This window comes from Chlamydomonas reinhardtii, chromosome 16 (genome assembly GCF_000002595.2).
Source record: "Chlamydomonas reinhardtii strain CC-503 cw92 mt+ chromosome 16, whole genome shotgun sequence".
In the NCBI taxonomy this organism is placed as follows: Eukaryota; Viridiplantae; Chlorophyta; class Chlorophyceae; order Chlamydomonadales; family Chlamydomonadaceae; genus Chlamydomonas; species Chlamydomonas reinhardtii.
The window spans coordinates 5,201,554-5,217,219 of NC_057019.1; the positions used below are offsets into that span (position 1 = coordinate 5,201,554).

General features: G+C 64.4%; 4 protein-coding genes across 5 annotated transcripts; 1 reads left to right on the top strand and 3 right to left on the bottom strand.

Moving 5' to 3' along the window:
* Positions 1-32: 32 nt before the first annotated feature.
* On the bottom strand, positions 33-4,178 carry CHLRE_16g682950v5 (uncharacterized protein). Its single transcript, XM_043071479.1, has 10 exons — positions 4,138-4,178; positions 3,969-4,068; positions 3,750-3,861; positions 3,476-3,600; positions 3,093-3,202; positions 2,725-2,835; positions 1,972-2,470; positions 1,406-1,831; positions 1,211-1,295; positions 33-1,047 (listed from the first exon to the last, which is right to left on the bottom strand). The coding sequence occupies exons 2-10, from the start codon at positions 4,054-4,056 to the stop codon at positions 264-266; spliced, it is 2,340 nt and encodes a 779-aa protein (XP_042915976.1). The 5' UTR covers positions 4,057-4,068; positions 4,138-4,178; the 3' UTR covers positions 33-263.
* A 54-nt stretch (positions 4,179-4,232) lies between these two features.
* Positions 4,233-7,748, bottom strand: CHLRE_16g682900v5 (uncharacterized protein). 2 transcript variants are annotated; one of them, XM_043071477.1, is made up of 9 exons: positions 7,563-7,748; positions 7,397-7,449; positions 7,254-7,323; positions 7,056-7,173; positions 6,643-6,777; positions 5,829-5,948; positions 5,451-5,615; positions 4,334-5,133; positions 4,233-4,260 (listed from the first exon to the last, which is right to left on the bottom strand). In XM_043071477.1, exons 2-8 carry the CDS (start codon positions 7,431-7,433, stop codon positions 4,975-4,977), a joined length of 804 nt encoding a protein of 267 aa, XP_042915977.1. In that variant the 5' UTR covers positions 7,434-7,449; positions 7,563-7,748; the 3' UTR covers positions 4,233-4,260; positions 4,334-4,974. The 2 variants fall into 2 exon arrangements, with proteins under 2 accessions (XP_042915977.1, XP_001691910.1); XM_001691858.2 differs by having other exon boundaries at positions 7,563-7,725.
* A 111-nt stretch (positions 7,749-7,859) lies between these two features.
* CHLRE_16g682850v5 (uncharacterized protein) lies at positions 7,860-11,475 on the top strand. The gene is made up of 3 exons (XM_043071476.1): positions 7,860-8,527; positions 8,764-8,940; positions 9,172-11,475. Exons 1-3 carry the CDS (start codon positions 8,172-8,174, stop codon positions 11,231-11,233), a joined length of 2,595 nt encoding a protein of 864 aa, XP_042915978.1. The 5' UTR covers positions 7,860-8,171; the 3' UTR covers positions 11,234-11,475.
* Positions 11,476-11,482: 7 nt separating this feature from the next.
* CHLRE_16g682800v5 (uncharacterized protein) lies at positions 11,483-15,558 on the bottom strand. The gene is made up of 9 exons (XM_043071474.1): positions 15,430-15,558; positions 15,063-15,295; positions 14,742-14,901; positions 14,364-14,509; positions 14,099-14,211; positions 13,831-13,926; positions 13,457-13,519; positions 13,160-13,243; positions 11,483-12,864 (listed from the first exon to the last, which is right to left on the bottom strand). Exons 2-9 carry the CDS (start codon positions 15,271-15,273, stop codon positions 12,406-12,408), a joined length of 1,332 nt encoding a protein of 443 aa, XP_042915979.1. The 5' UTR covers positions 15,274-15,295; positions 15,430-15,558; the 3' UTR covers positions 11,483-12,405.
* Between the last annotated feature and the right edge of the window lie 108 nt (positions 15,559-15,666).

The following is a 15,666-nucleotide window of genomic DNA, read 5'->3' on the forward strand; positions in this document are numbered from 1 at the left end:
TAAAGGATACAAGCAGCGGTCAAACGACGCGCGCGAAGATGCTTAAATGCGATGCTAGGGTTTTTTCCCTTCGTCACGACGAAGCGCCCTGAAGCCTCACGACTCGCTCATTCCTTGCAGCATTGCTTGCCGCGATGCATGTACTTACGCGCAAATGGAAAAGTTGTTATGACAGCAAACCCTGCTTCACTTGCCCCCTACTGCGCGCCCTGCCGTGTGCCTTCCACTATGTCCCGTTCGCCACCTCTCCTCTCCCTGCGAGCTCAGCCCGCATCCGGCCCTCCCATGCCCAACACGCCGTGGCCCATTGACCGCGTCTCCTGCTGCTCCGGCGGCGTGGCGGGCACCTCCTCGTCGTCCTCGTCGTCGTCATCGCCGAATAGCTCCGCATGGATAACCGCCTGGCGCGGCGGCTGGTGCGGCGGCTGGTGCTGGCGGTGCTGCAGCGCGCCGCTAATGCCCACCTCCGCTGACGTCTCGCCGTGCGGTAGCGCACCGACGCCGCCAACCGCCGCCACCGTGCCCCAGGTGTGGCCCTCGGGCGCCGTCGCGCCCGGGCCCGGCTGCAACGTGCCGCCATACGCAGCCACCCCGCCAGCACCAGTGCCCCCGCCCGCGCCCCAGCTACTCGCGCCGGCGCCGCGGCTGCCCATGCCGCCCGCGCTCCTCCCTGCGTCGCCACCGCAAGCGCCTGCGCCATGCACAGCTTCGCCGCCCCCCGGCGTCACGCCACCGGCACCGCTGCCCCATGCACCTGGGCTGCTGATGCCGGAGCGGTGGGGCACGGCCTGCCCCGCCGCTGCCGTGGCGTTGGAAGGCGGCTGGCCGCCCTGAGCGCTGCCGGCACCGCGCCCGCTGCCGCCCGTGTTGCCGGCGGAGAGCCCGTCGGTCCACATGGGCCCAGCGCCTGCCTGCTGCTGCTGCTGCCGCTGCTGCTGCTGCTGCTGCGGGTGGTGTGTGGGCTGCTGTGGGTGCGCTGGATAAGGGGCGGGCGGCTGGCCGTCGCCGGGCTGGCTGCGACCGCCACCTTGCGGCCCGTAGGGAGACCTGAGCGGGCAGTTAGGTTCGCACTCCATCAGAGTGCGGCCAGAAACGCATTCGGAAGTATTTTTTTCTGGCATGAGTGCAACCATCGGTGCGAACAGCATATCGGGCAACGTGGCAGAGCGATAATGAGCAACACAACCCCCGCTCGGCGCCGCCTACCCACCGCATGCCAGGCAGATTCTCGGGATCCTGGGAGTCGTCTCGTGACTGCGCCCCGCCACCGGTGTGACTGGGCTCGCCCAGCTCACCTGCGGGGGGCCCAAGGCAGGGAGTCCAGGATGCATGGAGCAAGGTAAGGAGTGAGGACCCTGGCCACCGCAAACAAAGAATCCCTCCCCGACCTTGTCATGCGACGTACCTCGCACAAAGCCAAAGTACTCGGGCTGCTGCCCTGGCGTAGTTTGCTGCTGTTGCTGCTGTTGCTGCTGTTGCTGCTGCTGCTGCTGCTGCTGGTGGGATGCCGGGCCGCGGCGGGGATCAGCCGGATGCTGGTGCTGCTGGTGCTGCTGCCACGCGCCGCCGCTGCCACCGCTGGTCCCGTCGTCCGCACCTCCTCTCGTGGTTGTGGCGGTGGTGGTGGCCGCAGCGTCGGCCCCGGCTCCTGGCATGAACTGCAGGTGCTGCTGCAGGCCTGTGGGGTCAGGCGTGGGCCGGTAGGGCGCGGGCGGTGGCGGCATCTGAGCGCGCGCACCGCCGAGGGCGCCCTGCACACCGGTGAAGACGCCGCCGCCACCGCCGCCAGCCGCAGCTGCATGCCGGCCGTTGCGGCGAGCTGGGACGTCATCTGCGGTGCACCAAGGCGAGGAGGGGGGTTCCAGGCATGCCTATTTAGAAGGGGAACGAAGTATTGCATGATAGCAAAGGGATTGGAAGCGATGCAGGGGCGTAGGGCGGTCAGGTCAGGCCGCAGGTGTGGTCACGCACCTTCCATGGATTCCGTCTGCGCGGGCGCCTGCATGCCAGCCGCCGCCGCAGCCGCCGCGTACACACCTCGTGGCCCCGCTGCTGCCGGCAGCTGTGAGGCCCCAGCGCCACCTGGCAGCCGGCGCCGGCCACCTTTCCCGTCCGCAGGCGCCGCCGCCGCTTGCGGCGCGGCCGCAAGCTGGGCAGCGCCGTACGCGCCCCCTTGCTCCGCCATCTCAAAATCCCCATCATCCTCGCCGTGCCCACCGGTGTATGCCGCCGCCGCCGCACCGCCGCCATCTTCGCCCATGCCGTCCTCCCCGCCGCCGTACGCACCAATGCCGCTGCCGGGCGGCCCCGCGCCCACGCCCGCGCCCGCTCCGGTGCCGGCGGCGGGGCCTGCCTCCTGCGCGCGCTGCTCCGCCATCTGCGCCATCGCGGCGGCGTGCTCCGGCCCCAGCATGGTCTCCGGCACGCTGGCCAGCACCAGCATTGCGGTGAAGTCCGTCTCGCCGCCCTCCTGCACACGCACGCGGTGCGCCGTACGTACGACAGCAGTCACAGCACCGCCATGAGGATTTGGCGCGCCAGCATATGCCTCCCATCACCAGCCCGAACGCGCCTACGTGTACTGCCACCGCAACGCATACATATTCCCGCGTTTTTACGTTTTCACTCTTCGCTGTGTGGGAATGCAGCACCCAGCGTGCATCCCGCGTCATGTCCTGCCCAGCCCCGGACATTCCGCCAACACGCACACGCACACGCACGCACCCGCAGCCCCCGGAAGTGCGGCTCCACCACCACCGGCGCCCCGGCCGTCTCCATGCGCAGCGCCACGTCAGCGCCCAGCGCGGTGCACATGCCCGACATGGTGCGGAAGTCCTGTGCGGGTGTGTGTGCGGGTGTGTGTGTGCGTATAACGAAAACAAGACACGGGATGAGGTGGACAGTATGTATGCTGCGTGTACGCATGCGCGCGAGCGTGTGAGGCGTTTGCTGTGCGGACAGTGGAAGAGCTGGGAACGTGGGCAGCGCCCACGACTGGCGCGAGCCACGAGTAGCCGCGAAGGTTGTGTAGTGCAGCTAAGCGAATGTGGTTCTGCCAAACCCCCATGCTGGTGACCCATGTAACCACTTGCCTTGACGTTGAAGGTGGCATCAGCCGGGTGCTCGGAGTTGTGGCAGTAGGAAGTGAACACGGAGCGCGTGTCGAGCGTCAGGCTGGTTTGCAGCGCCGACTCCTGGCCGGCTGCACATTAGTGTGGTGATGTGGGTGCGCGAGGCGGCGGGGCAGACGGGCGTTACCCATGGCCATGAGACACAAACAGGTGCCGTCTGGACAGGTACGGAGCAGCGGGAGGGGATGACGCGCGCCTGACCCGTAACGTCACCCCGACCCAGATCGGCACAACCCACATCAGCCTCACGCAACCGCAAGCCGCGCTGCGGAGTACGGCCTAGGAGCCCCTCCCACGTGGCCCTGCTCCTCGGCCCCACACCCGTGGAAACAGCGCGCAGCCACCTTTGAGCGGGTCCAGGTAGCTGCGCATCTCGCAGGCCTTGTGGCCGTTGGCGGCCGCGGCCGCTGACACCGGGTGCACGATGAGCGTTATCTCATCCACCGTGGCGGAGAATGACGACAGCAGCCTGCGGCGAGTCAGAGATCATAGAAGGCAGCCGGTGCAGGAGAAGCAGGCGTAAGAAGGAGGAGTCAGGGTGGCACTTGGAAGTTTGTGGAACACAACAGCTGTGGGATGCAGCTCCACTGGCTATGCCTGACCAGGTTGCAAACCCACTTGTCCAGCTCAGCAGCCTCCGCCACAACGGTGGTTGGGTAGGCCTCGGAGTCCACCGTCGCCTGCAGCACCTCGCCCTCCACGCAGTTGAACGAGTACCGCTTCACCAGGCCTGCACAGGAGGTCAGGCATCATACGAGCGTAGTCGGTAATGCCTCCCAGGTGGCATACCTGGCCCGACCGTACGGCGCAACAGATTGCAGCGTGCGCCCAGCCTACCTTCCTCCGTGTGCACCGTTGCCGCGAGCTTTGCTGTGGCAAGGTCTAGCAGGATGTCGATGCTGGCGATCTTCATGGACCGAAACATAGCCAGTATGTCCTGGCGAGGGAGGGGTGGGTGGACGGGTCCTTACTCCGCAGGCGCAGCACGGCCCCCGTCCCCACGCACCTTGCTTAGGGCCACAGTCTGCAGCACAGGCGTGTCAAATAGCTCATAGCTGTCGAAAAAATGGCTGTAGTAGGTGACCGAGAGAAACGCGGACTTGGCGGTGTTGATGCTCCGCAGAACCAGCTGCGACGGCCATTTCGAAGCCAAAATTAGTTGCTGTAATATTTAAGATGCATTTCATGTTACTTAGCGTCACCTGCTGGGGTGCTGCCTCGATCAAGAGCTCCCCGCCAATTTTGTTCAGGCTGAGCAAAGTTGTCTTAAACCGCTTGACCTGGGTGCGGCCCAGGGAAAGTCGGCAGCTCATTGCATCGGATTCTTGGAGCGGCTATATGGCAAGCTATGAAAGACTTCGCAAAAATGGGGCAAGTCGGCCTTCTGGCACCCACCGGCCCCGCTCGGCCCGCCCCATTCCTGCTTCCCTTGCTCGGCATCAGCAAGCCTTCGGCTACTTAGTACCTCGAGCACTGCAAGCCTGGGCTTCTGGTCTGCCAGTATGCGCCCTGCCTGCTACCACACAACAGAACTCCGCTAGGAAGCCCTTCACAGCGGTGCCCCTGACCCTTCACCAGACCGCAGGAGCATTTCCTGAGCCGCCCGCATCCAACTCACACAAAGCAAAAGCTGCACTCAGTACACATGGTGTAAGAAACACAACACATAAAATGTCACATAGCGTTACAAGCAGGCACAACCGCCCGTCAAACGCGGGCCGCCCACCTTTTAAGCCTCCATAGCCCAGCGCACACCACACCCTGATCCTTGCCACTTGTCGCCTCGTCACAACACCTCGACTCCTCAAGCACGCCCTAGCTCCCTGGAGCCGCCGTCAGCTGTCTACAACCCAATCAGCTCGTCGTTCTGGCGCTCAAACTTGAAAGAGGGGCCGGTGCTGGGCATCTTGGGCATGGGGGTGGTCAGCACCTTGTCGATCATGCCGTACTCGATGGCCTGCTTGGGGTCCATCCACTTGTTGCGTGACAGCTCGCGAATCACCTGCGGGTGACAGCATCAGTCAGTCACGCGCTTAGGCAACCCCCATCGCATGCATGCAGAGGCAAACGGTCATTGGGGCCACGGCTGCTGCGCGGCACAGGTCTATGGCGGGGCGTTTATTGGTTATCGCCGCCGTAAGCGATGATGTAGTGTATGTGAGCAGGCGGGGAACCAGGCCCGCTTGCGATGGATACCCACGGCCCCCGGACGCAGCTGCAGCGCCTGGGCGGCCTCAGCCTGAGCGCAAGTGCCCTCACGGCCCCCTATGCTCCTGACGGCCCCTCTCCTCGGCTCAACCCCGCGCGTGTGCCGCTCACCCGGTCGTAGGGTTGCCCGGTGGCGTTGGAGGTGAGCAGCGACAGGTAGTCGCGCATGCGCACCAGCTCGCGCGACTCAATGTGCATCTCACTGGCCTGGCCGCGCGAGGCGCCCGAGGGGTGGTGCATCATGAGGATGGAGTGAGGCATGGCGAAGCGGTAGCCCTGTGGTGCGTGGAAAAGAGGAGCGGCACGCCGGTTAGCGCCTAAACCACTTTGGTAGTGCCGTGTCGTGCCCTGACAGCTTTGGCACTGACGTGGTCGACGGTGTCCCGCAGCCAGCCGCGGCCCAATCCGCCCCCTACCCCATTAAGTTAGCCTTTCGCCCCACGCCTGGATACTACTCCATGCCCGTCCCTCCACGCGGCTGCCTCGCACCTTCTCGCCGCCGGCGGTGAGCAGGAAGCCGCCCATGCCCAGGCACAGGCCGTAGCACACGGTGGCGGTCTTGCTGCGCACGTACTGCATGGTATCGTACAGCGCCAGGGTGGGCACCACCTGCATGGACACACACACACACACACACACACACACACACACACACACACACACACACACACATATATATATATATATGGTGGAGGAGCAGTGCATGCATTCATTTAGTGCCCACTGCCAAGTCAGGCAAGGGCGGTCACGCAGCTGAGCACAGTTGCGGCGCGTAGGGTGCGGCGAGGCGATTCTGCAGCGGCAACCCATTGATTATGAATGGGCAACCCATTCAGCTGTAAATGCGCAAACATTTGCCTGATAAACAATCAGCCCGGCCAGCCCGTGCGGCCAGCACCAGGTTGCGGGCTACCCACCCGTCCCGCCAAGACCGTTCTGTTGGAACCGTACAGCAGCCTGGGAACGAGGCTGACCAGTCGCTGCTCAGTCCTCAACACCGTTACCAGTGTGCCCAAGTTTCTTATGTCCATGCTCGGTCCGAACATTGAAACCCGCGATGAGCCTCAATCTGCCTCCCTCCCTCTCGTGCAAACGTTGCGGCCTTTGCTTACCCCGCTGGTCAGCTGCGGGCCTCCAGCGTCCCTTTCGTGGTGCCCCCAATCCGACCAAGTTTGCAATCCTCTGCCCAGCTCCAACATATACCCGGCCCTGCTGGTTCAATCCTCAGCCATGCCCCGGTGGGCATGCCCGCGACCCCGCTCCATGCCACACTGTGCCCCGGCCAGCCGGCTGCCCAACTCACATCGCCGCCGGGCACGTTGAGCCAGTAATAAATGCGCTTCTGGTCCAGCGAGTCCAGGTACAGCGTGAGCGCAATCATGTTGTTGGCCACGTCCTCCGTGATCGCCTCCTTGATGAACACCACCTTCTGGTAGGTCTGTGGGTGTGCGGTGGTGAGATGATGGTCAGGCCGGCCGAGACGTGCGGGGAGGCCGGCGGGGTTGTTGGGGTGGTGTTGAGTAGGCCGCAGGCGGTGGTGCGGCAGCCAGGCATGAAGGGAGGGGCGAGCAGGCCAGAGTTTGGTCCTCTGCCATGAGCGAGGCTGGCCACGTGTGTTCGATGGGCTTCGCCACGTCTGCATGCCCCAAACCCTGGTCTCCAACCCCAGCTCTCCTGCCTACCGCAGCACCAGTCCACCGCGTGGACCCCACTTACGTAGGCCTCCCACAGGTCCACCCACTCGGACTGCCTCTGCCCAGGTGGCCGGCACAGCACCTTGGGCACGGACACTGGCATCATCGTGGTCACCTTGCGCTTGGGTGCCCCCGAGCGCCTGCGCAGGCCAGAGCGCAGGGGTTTCAGCGACCCTCCGGCGCCGCTGCGATGATCAAGACGTTGCAGCCATGTACTTACTTGGCGGCACTTATTTGCTTCGTCGTGACCTGCCAAAAGCCCTGTGGGGACTTCTTGCCCACCACGTTTGCTGCAACCAGGAAAGGTACACATAAGAATAATGCTTTCGCCTGCGAATTACGTGCAAAACAGCATCAACGCACCTGCGGGCTTCACCCCGATGTAGGCCCCCGACGCCATAGTCTTTGTCGTGGCCCTGCATGACCACCAAAGTTCATCATTACTATGCAGGAGTTGTTTGCGCGGAGCAGCGGTTCCAGATCTACGCCTTCTGCGCTCGCCGGCACCAGTGCCTCGCGTCAAGCCCACCTTGAGGGCCGCTGGTTGAGCGCCTGCATGTGCTGCTAGTATAAGCTACTATGCAAAGCGACTAGAACAACAACCTCCGAGGCGAAATGCAACAAATCAGCGACTTGCGGTCCCACAGGGTTTGGCTCCCTGCAAAGCCCAAAGGCGATAGTATCAATTCAAAAATTGTGTGGGGAAACAAAGTTGGTGCGGGTGGTGCAAGGGGGAGGAACGAGGGGAGCCACTGCGATTGGGGGCCAACTTGGCATGCAGACCTCTAGCCCCGCAACTCGAACTCTTAATTGTACCAAGACCCACGACAATCATTTGCTTTAATCCATAGCTTGCTGATGAAGAAACACGCTCACTAGCCGAAGGTTTTATTTACGCAGCACTTCGAGGATGTCCAAGTCGCAAGAGCCCCAGGCCAGGCTTGCGACGGGCAGCAGGCTGCCGACTGGAGCCAGTGAACGACTCCAAACTGGGGCTTCGGAGCGACTCGCGACGGGTTCCTCATCCACAACCAGCTCAAGCCGCCCGCTCACAAATGCGACTCCAGCGCCGCTGGTGCCGACATTGCCTCCTATTGTCGAACACTACTACGGTTTCGCGAACAGCTACGTCGACGACATGAAGCACACGGGCGTGCGCAAGACGCAGAGCGATATAAACAAACGGCTAGGCTACTTCACAACGCCAGGAGAGCCTCGGCTCATAGGGTCGTTCGGCTACACGAGCCCTAGCTACACCGACCTCAAGCCAGCGGCGCCCGCGGCACGCGTCGCCACCAAGCCTCACGGCCTCACCACCGCGGGGGTGACCCTGCGACCCATCAAGGGCGGCAGCGCAGGTGCCACCCGCTCCATGCTGTCGGAGCGGGACATTGAGTTTCTGCGTGAGCGCGACGCCGACAACCAGCAGGTGTTCGAGGTGTGGAGCCAGCGCAAGCAGCTGGAGCTGCAGCTGGAGAAGGAGGAGGCGGAGCGGTGAGCGAGCGGGTGGCAGCGGGCGGGGCGGGAGACGGAACAGGCAACAGGTCGGGTCAACGACGTGACCGACAAAGGTGGCTGCACCGTACTCAGCGCTGTGCTGGGCTAGGCAATCAGCACTTGAGCAGGAATGGGCGCACAAAGGCGCCAGCTACTGCCGACCGTGCTGCCCACCCACTGACGCTCCCTGCTGTGCCGCCTGTGCGCCACGATCCTCCCTATGCACGCTCCAGGCGGCGAGCCGATGCGGACGCGCGCTTTGAAGCTCGCGAGCAGGCCATCCAGGAGGTCAACAGCAGCGCCATGAAACAGTGGACGCAGAAGAAGGTGAAGCAGCAGCGGGCGGACGCGGAGGACTCCTACCTGCGCCAAATCAAGCTGCGGGCTCTGGCAGCCTACCAGGCACGGATGTGAGTAACTTACCAAAGCGATTTAGTCCCGGCGGTTGTCTGGGGGCTGGCCATTGGCCATTCTTGAGCTGGATTCCAGAGTCACGTTTGTGCAGCAGGGGAGTGCGGCCGCGTGCGCAAACCAGTGTTGTGAGGTGGGCGCCGTGTGGCTGAAAAGCTGAACACATGTTCCAAACCAGCTCAGCTGTCTTACTGCACGCACGCCTGAGGCCGGATTCGCACATTGCGCAGAAATAATGCCTACGAGGCCAAGAGCAAGAAGCGCGAGCAGGGCTTCGAGGTGCGCACGGACGTGGGCGTGCTGCCGCCCTCGTTTGAGGGCTTCACGCACAAGCCGCAGCGCGGCCTGGCGGGCGAGCGGAGCAACAAGTCGCTGAGCAGCCGCTCGCCGGGCAAGGAAAAGTCAACTGCAAGCTACCGGTCTGGGGGCGAGGCCGAGGAGGAGGCGAGCATCATGGCGCTCATGGGCGGGCGGCACCCCATTCCCAACCACTCCAGCCGCCGCGCCGTCAGCGAGACGCACCCGCCGGGCCACGGCCTGGCGGCGCTGGGGGGCGGCGCCGGCAGCAACAGCGGCATGGCGGCAGAGCCCAGCTTCGCATCCGTGGCTCGTGCCGGTGGTGGCGGCTCGCGTTCAGGCAGCCCCAAGACGCTGCCGCCGCTTGCAGGGCACCCGTTCGGCGCCCAGTCCGGTCAGCATGCTGACGTGGCGCCGGTTGCCGAGGACAGCTCGGAGGGGGCGCAGGCCGCGGGCCGCAGCGTCAGCCGCAGCAGCAGTACCGTCCCGGTGGCTGTGGTGCCACCAGCCCTCGAGAGCGCGTACGCGCCAAAGCCAGGCGAACGAGAGTCGGGCTCGGCGGACGGTGGTGGCTACAGCGAAAGCACCGGTGAAGCTGGTGATGAGGACGACCGATCGGCGGCGCGCGCCACCCGCGGTGTTCCCCCCGGAGGGGACGCGGGAAGCGACGCAGGGCCTGTGCTGCACGCGGGCGCGGGGCTGATGGCAGCATATGGCGGAGCGCCACGTGCGCAGCACAACACGTTGACGTTGGAGGCGGAGCCAAGCCAGGCAAGCAGCGCACCGGCGCCAGCGTCGGGTGCCGCCTCCCGGCAGGAAAGCCTTGTCTCGGCACCTGCGGCGGCGTCCCGGCAGGAGAGCCTGGCGTCAGCACCAGGGGCCGCGTCTCGACAGGAAAGCCTAGCTTCAGCAGCCCCGGCCGGGCCAGCGCCGCCGTCTCGGGCAGCAAGCATGGCTGCCAGCAGTGCGGCGCCTGGGGCTGCTTCCCGGCAGGAGAGCTTGGCATCGGTATCTGCACCTGCGGCCGCATCCCGGCAGGAGAGCTTGGCGTCGGTGTCGGCACCTGCGCCTGCGTCCCGCCAGGAGAGCCTAGCATCGGCATCAGCACTTGCGGGCGCGTCCCGGCAGGAGAGCCTAGCATCGGCATCAGCACCTGTCGCAGCGTCCCGGCAGGAGAGCCTAACGCAAGCATCAGGGTCCGCATCCCGGCAGGAGAGCCTAGCGCAAGCGTCCGGGGCCGCGTCCAGGCAGGAGAGTTTGAAAGCAGGAGGGCTGGAGCAGGCACAAGAGCCGGAGCCAGCGCAGCAGTCTGACGAGGCTGTGGGGCCGGGCGGGCCTGCACCCCCGTCCCGGTCGGCCAGCCAAGCGGCCAGCCGCGCCGACCCCGCGTCGCGACAAGCAAGCATGTCCGCCACATCCGGGCCCGGCGCGCCGTCACGACAGGAGAGCGTCGCCGCGTCTGCGGCTGGCCCAGGTCCGGCCTCTCGGCAAGCTAGCATGTCCGCCTCCGCGGGTGCAGGGCCGGGGGCGCCGTCTCGGCAGGAGTCTTCAGCAGCCGGGGCTTCCGATGCCGCTGCTGTCCCGGCGGAAGCACGCGCAGCCGAGGCTCCTTCTGCTCCCGAGCAGCCGTCTCCCAGCAGCACTGCCCACGGCGGCGAGATCTCTCTCGCGCCCTCGGCCATCAACTCTATGGCAGCGCCGCCGCCCAACCTGGCAGCGCAGCTAGCGGCGGCTGAAGACCTCGAAGAGGAGGAGGCGTTCGCCGAGGCGCCGGAGGCGCCAGCCAGCGACGCAGGCATCGCGGGAGCCGATGCCGAAGCGGAAGATGCGGGGGCGGAGGTGGAGGCCGGGGCGGGATACGGGGGTGCGGAGCCGGAGGATGATGACGACCTGGGCTCGGAGCCGCCACTTCCGAGGTGGGACGACGACGATGACGCGGACGAGGTGCTGGCGGCGGTTGCGGCGGCGCAGGGCCAGGGTTTGGAGGTGCACTAGTTATTTGACGGCGGAATGTCTTTGGTGGGCTAGTCGGGCGGGGCACTCAGGAGGCAAGATTGACACGCGTTGTTACATTGCCACAATGCACTGAATGTGGAGTTTGCCATGAAGGTAGGCGTCACCAGCTTGAGGTAGTATGCATTCATCCCCATCGCGGTACAAGTAACTGGAACTAAGAGCAGAGACGGTCTCTCCGCAATAGCTTGGATGGCCATCGTACAGTGTAACGCTCCAATGCGTGTTTAATGTCATCTACCCGGGAAGACAAGAAAGGTGGCTCTTCCTCTCGAGGGGAAAGCGGGCTGTGCCGCCACGCCATGTTGGTGCAATGTCTGGCCGAAGACGTTGAAACTACCTCATGCTGTCAAGTACAAGCACAGCAGGCAACAAACAACAGGCAAATAGCAATAATGCTACACGCGACAGCACGCTTATCCACGCATGAGTGACGCGCAGGGCACACCGCACACGCATACCGTATCGTTTTGTCACATCTGTGACAGCTGGTCGGCAGCTTGCTTGCCTCAGGGACTGGGACACCGCCTGAGAGCGGCACGGCCGCATGAGCTGGCTCGACTTCCACGGATCCCCGCGCTAAGCCGGGCGGACAGTCACTTGGTAGGGATAGGGGTGAGAGCCGTAAGCCTTGCCTTCGGAGCACCCGAAACATGTGGGCTTTAGTTAGGCCTTCACGCAGGCACCCTGACACAGCCGATGGTCTTTACAGCCAACGATGACGCAAGCAGTTACTTGCGGTGCGGGCTTGAAACACCGTATCATGCTTATCGGCGCACATCTCCTGCGCTGCAAACATTCCTGTCAACTCGAGAATGCACAACCACATCCAACAATGACAAACCAACATGTCTGCGCGTAACCAGTCACCAGCCGCACCATGCAGATAAAAACAGGGTCGACGGAGGCCGACACAGTCAAGCTATGGCATGCGTAAATGTGTCCAAGCTCCAGCCATCACCACCTGCCTGACCACAGTGCCCAGTTGGTCACCACTTGTTGTACAAACAACAGGGTCGGTCCGTGGTGCCGATGGCATACCCAAAAGAGTAGCAGCGCTCCACCACCCAGTCAGGCTCCCACATGCATGACCGTCATCTAGTACGGAGCATCACAGCACAGAACGCCCATCAACACCAGACCGAACACACAATCTAGTAGCGCCCCCCGTAGCGGCCGCCACCGCGGCCACCGTATCCCCCGCCATAGCCGCCGCCGTAATCACCGCGACCGCCGTAGTCGCCACGACCGCCGCCGTAGTCACCACGGCCGCCGTAGCCACCGCGACCGCCATAGTCACCGCGACCGCCGTAGTCACCACGGCCGCCATACTCCCCGCGGCCGCCGTACTCCCCGCGGCCGCCGTACTCGCCCCGGCCGCCGTACTCGCCACGCCCACCGTACTCGCCACGCCCACCGTAAGCCCCGCGGCCGCCATACTCCCCGCGGCCGCCGTACTCGCCACGTCCGCGGCCCCCGCCGCGGCCGCCTCCGGGGCCCGCCTCTGCGCCAGGCGCTCCACCGCCCTCCTTGATTTTGAGGTCACGCATGAAGTTGACGATGGTCGCCGAGTAGTTCTGGTCACCCCAGCTCGCGACGCTGCCCATCATCTCCTGCATCCCCACAAGCCACAATGGACGACAGCTGAGTCAAATTACGTCTTTGAAACATATCCACATGCCGGCCAGTACCATCTATCCTCCGTCCACGCGAAAGCCATGACCTCATGCAGCAGTGCCGCGTGCTCGAATGCAAGCTCTCCTCTGTTTTGGCAGCTACTAGGTTGGCTTGCGGGCAGACAAGCCCCATCCGTCTCGTTGTGGGCTGGTTGCGGGTCCTAGGTCGCGGCTATTCAGGACTGACAAATAATGCCCACACATGCACACATGCACACATGCACGCACGAACCTGCGGGTTGAACCAGTCGATGTCGTCCTCCTTCTCCAGCGCCACACTCAGCTTGGCCGCCCAGTCCGCGCGGCCGTACCACACCTGCACTCCGTCGCCAGGCACAACCACGAGACACAGCAGCACATCACTACCACGCAACGTACACGCTCAAGGCGTCGGGTGCCTGCCACAGAGCAACCCCACCCCACCCCACCCCTCCACGCCATGCAGCGCGTGCAGCCCTGCAGCCTTCGCCTCGTATTCCCTGTGACAGTCCCCCTCAAGCTCCATAGCCCCACCCCAGGCCGCACCCACCATCTGCGCCATGCACCAGCCCAGCACCGAGTAGTCGTACTCGCCCTGGCCCGCATCGATCTCCTGCACGGGCATGGACACCGACGTGTTAAGCCAAAAGGAGTAGGACAGCAAGAGTCAGCGCACGCATAAGCGCAAGCGCGAGCGCGAAAGCGCCCACACACATCTGGCGGCAGCACGTGAACGCTGTGCAGGCTGTTGCGCCCGCGCAGCGGCTCTAATATGACACACGCAAGCCAGCAAGCCGTGCTGCATAGATGGCGCCCACAGACAATACGTCGCGCACACCGCCAGCTAGCCACGTGCAAGCACACGGTGGGCGACTAGCAGCCGCCCGCCCCACACACACTCGTGGCCGCTCGCCCTGCGCCCACCTCCAGCGTGGTGTACATGAGCTGCTTGCCCAGCTCCACGGCCTGGTCCAGCTGCTCGTGGTCCAGCAGCGTGCCCAGGATGAAGGGGACCAGCGTCTGCGCGGCGCGGCGCGGAGGCAGAATGCAGTGGGGAGGGCGGGGACGTCGGCGTTGTGTTGGGCCAACAGCGGGGTGGTGGGTATGTGATTACCGTGTTAAGGGGATGGCAAAGAGGAGCCGGCTATTGCATTGCCAGTCGCCGCAGCACAGCTGACGCATGCACACGCACCTGCGACGCCGCGCCGTCCTCATCGCTGTCGCTCGAGTAGAGCGCGAACAGTATCCGCCCAGCCGAGTCGGCCGCGTCCTCTGGGACCATGGCCCCAAGCACCCGCGACACGTCTGTCGGCGGCGGAGGGCCACGCGAAGGCCATGGAATGCATGATGAGTGGATGCCAGCACTGGGCAAGGCAACCTGGCAACGTGAGTGCTCGGCCCCTTTCATGACGGTGGCTGCCATCAAGGGTACCGCCGATTGCGACATGCATGCGCACCGTAGCAGTCGAGCATCTTGCCCTGCTGCGCCGCCGCCGCGGCCGCGCCGCCACTCGGCGGTGCCGCGGGGCTGTCGGTCTCCCGGGCCACCAGCATGAACTTGAGCAGCTCCTGCGCCTCAGTCAGACTGCCCAGCTCCACCAGCCTACAAACAGGGGACGGGAGGACTCGGCAACTGTCATTGAGGGGAGGGGCCGTGACGGCAGGGGCTGCGGACAACGCCGAGAGCACGAGGAGGGCATGGGGTGAAGAACAGCGCCGCAGTGTGAGGCAAGGATACCAACACATGACGAGGTCGATGCATGATCGCGTGGCGCGCTGGCCGCGCTGGCTCTGCTGGTTCGGCTACCAGTACAGATCAGGCCCCATGCACTCACCGGTTCACCACCTTGGCAGCTATGCTGTAGTTGAGAGGTGCCGGCTTGCTAGCTGCGGGCGCAGGCGCAGGCGCGGCGCTGGCGATGGCGCCGGCAGCAGGAGCTGCAGCGGCGGCGCCGTCAGCCGGCTTACTGCCCGCCATCAAGCGCCGCAGGCAGGCTGCGCCATGGGACGGAGGGAAAGAAAATCATAAAAAGGCGCACCGTCAGTGGATTCAATGTCTCATGCATGGGTGCGATCGCCCGCCAGAGGCAGCCCGTGCCAGAACTGCAGTGGTGCGGACACGCACCACCGAAACACAACACGCCACGCCGCGTTACCTGCTGCCTTGTCGGGCGCCCCCGCCTCGACCAGGTAGCTCAGCGTGTCAGCCACCGTGTCTATGTCCCCAGACTTGGCCATCTCGATGAGCATCTGCACTGAGCCGCCGTCCATGCCTTCCGGGCCCGTCACTTCTCCGAGCAACAGCTCGGCGAAGTCCTCGCAACCCCCGCTGCCGGGCCCGGCCGCCTCCCCATCCGCAGAGCTCATACTAGCTGGCTACCACCCGTACCTACGACAGTGTAGAAGCAGGCACTGGCGTCAGCTAAACCAACCGGGCGTCCAGCCGGGCGTCCGCATGCCGGGACCGTCCCCTCAGCGCTGTCGACATGCGAATAGCCAGTTGACGCCGCATGACATGCTTACCACTTTCCGCAAGTGCTCGCTGCGGAAGACTTTTTCAGCTAGTTCAACGACCGCCACGGCAACTCCCTGGACGTGTACTGTGCCCTGGAACTGAATGTTTAATGTACGTTTTGTTGTGTGAAGGACATGCATGCAGGCGCGAGTCCAGACTCTCTCCGCGGAAAAAATAACTCGGATGGGGTCTCGGGCTCTTCCGGTTTGAAGCCCGAGGCATTTAACTCTGTGTAGTTGTTTGTA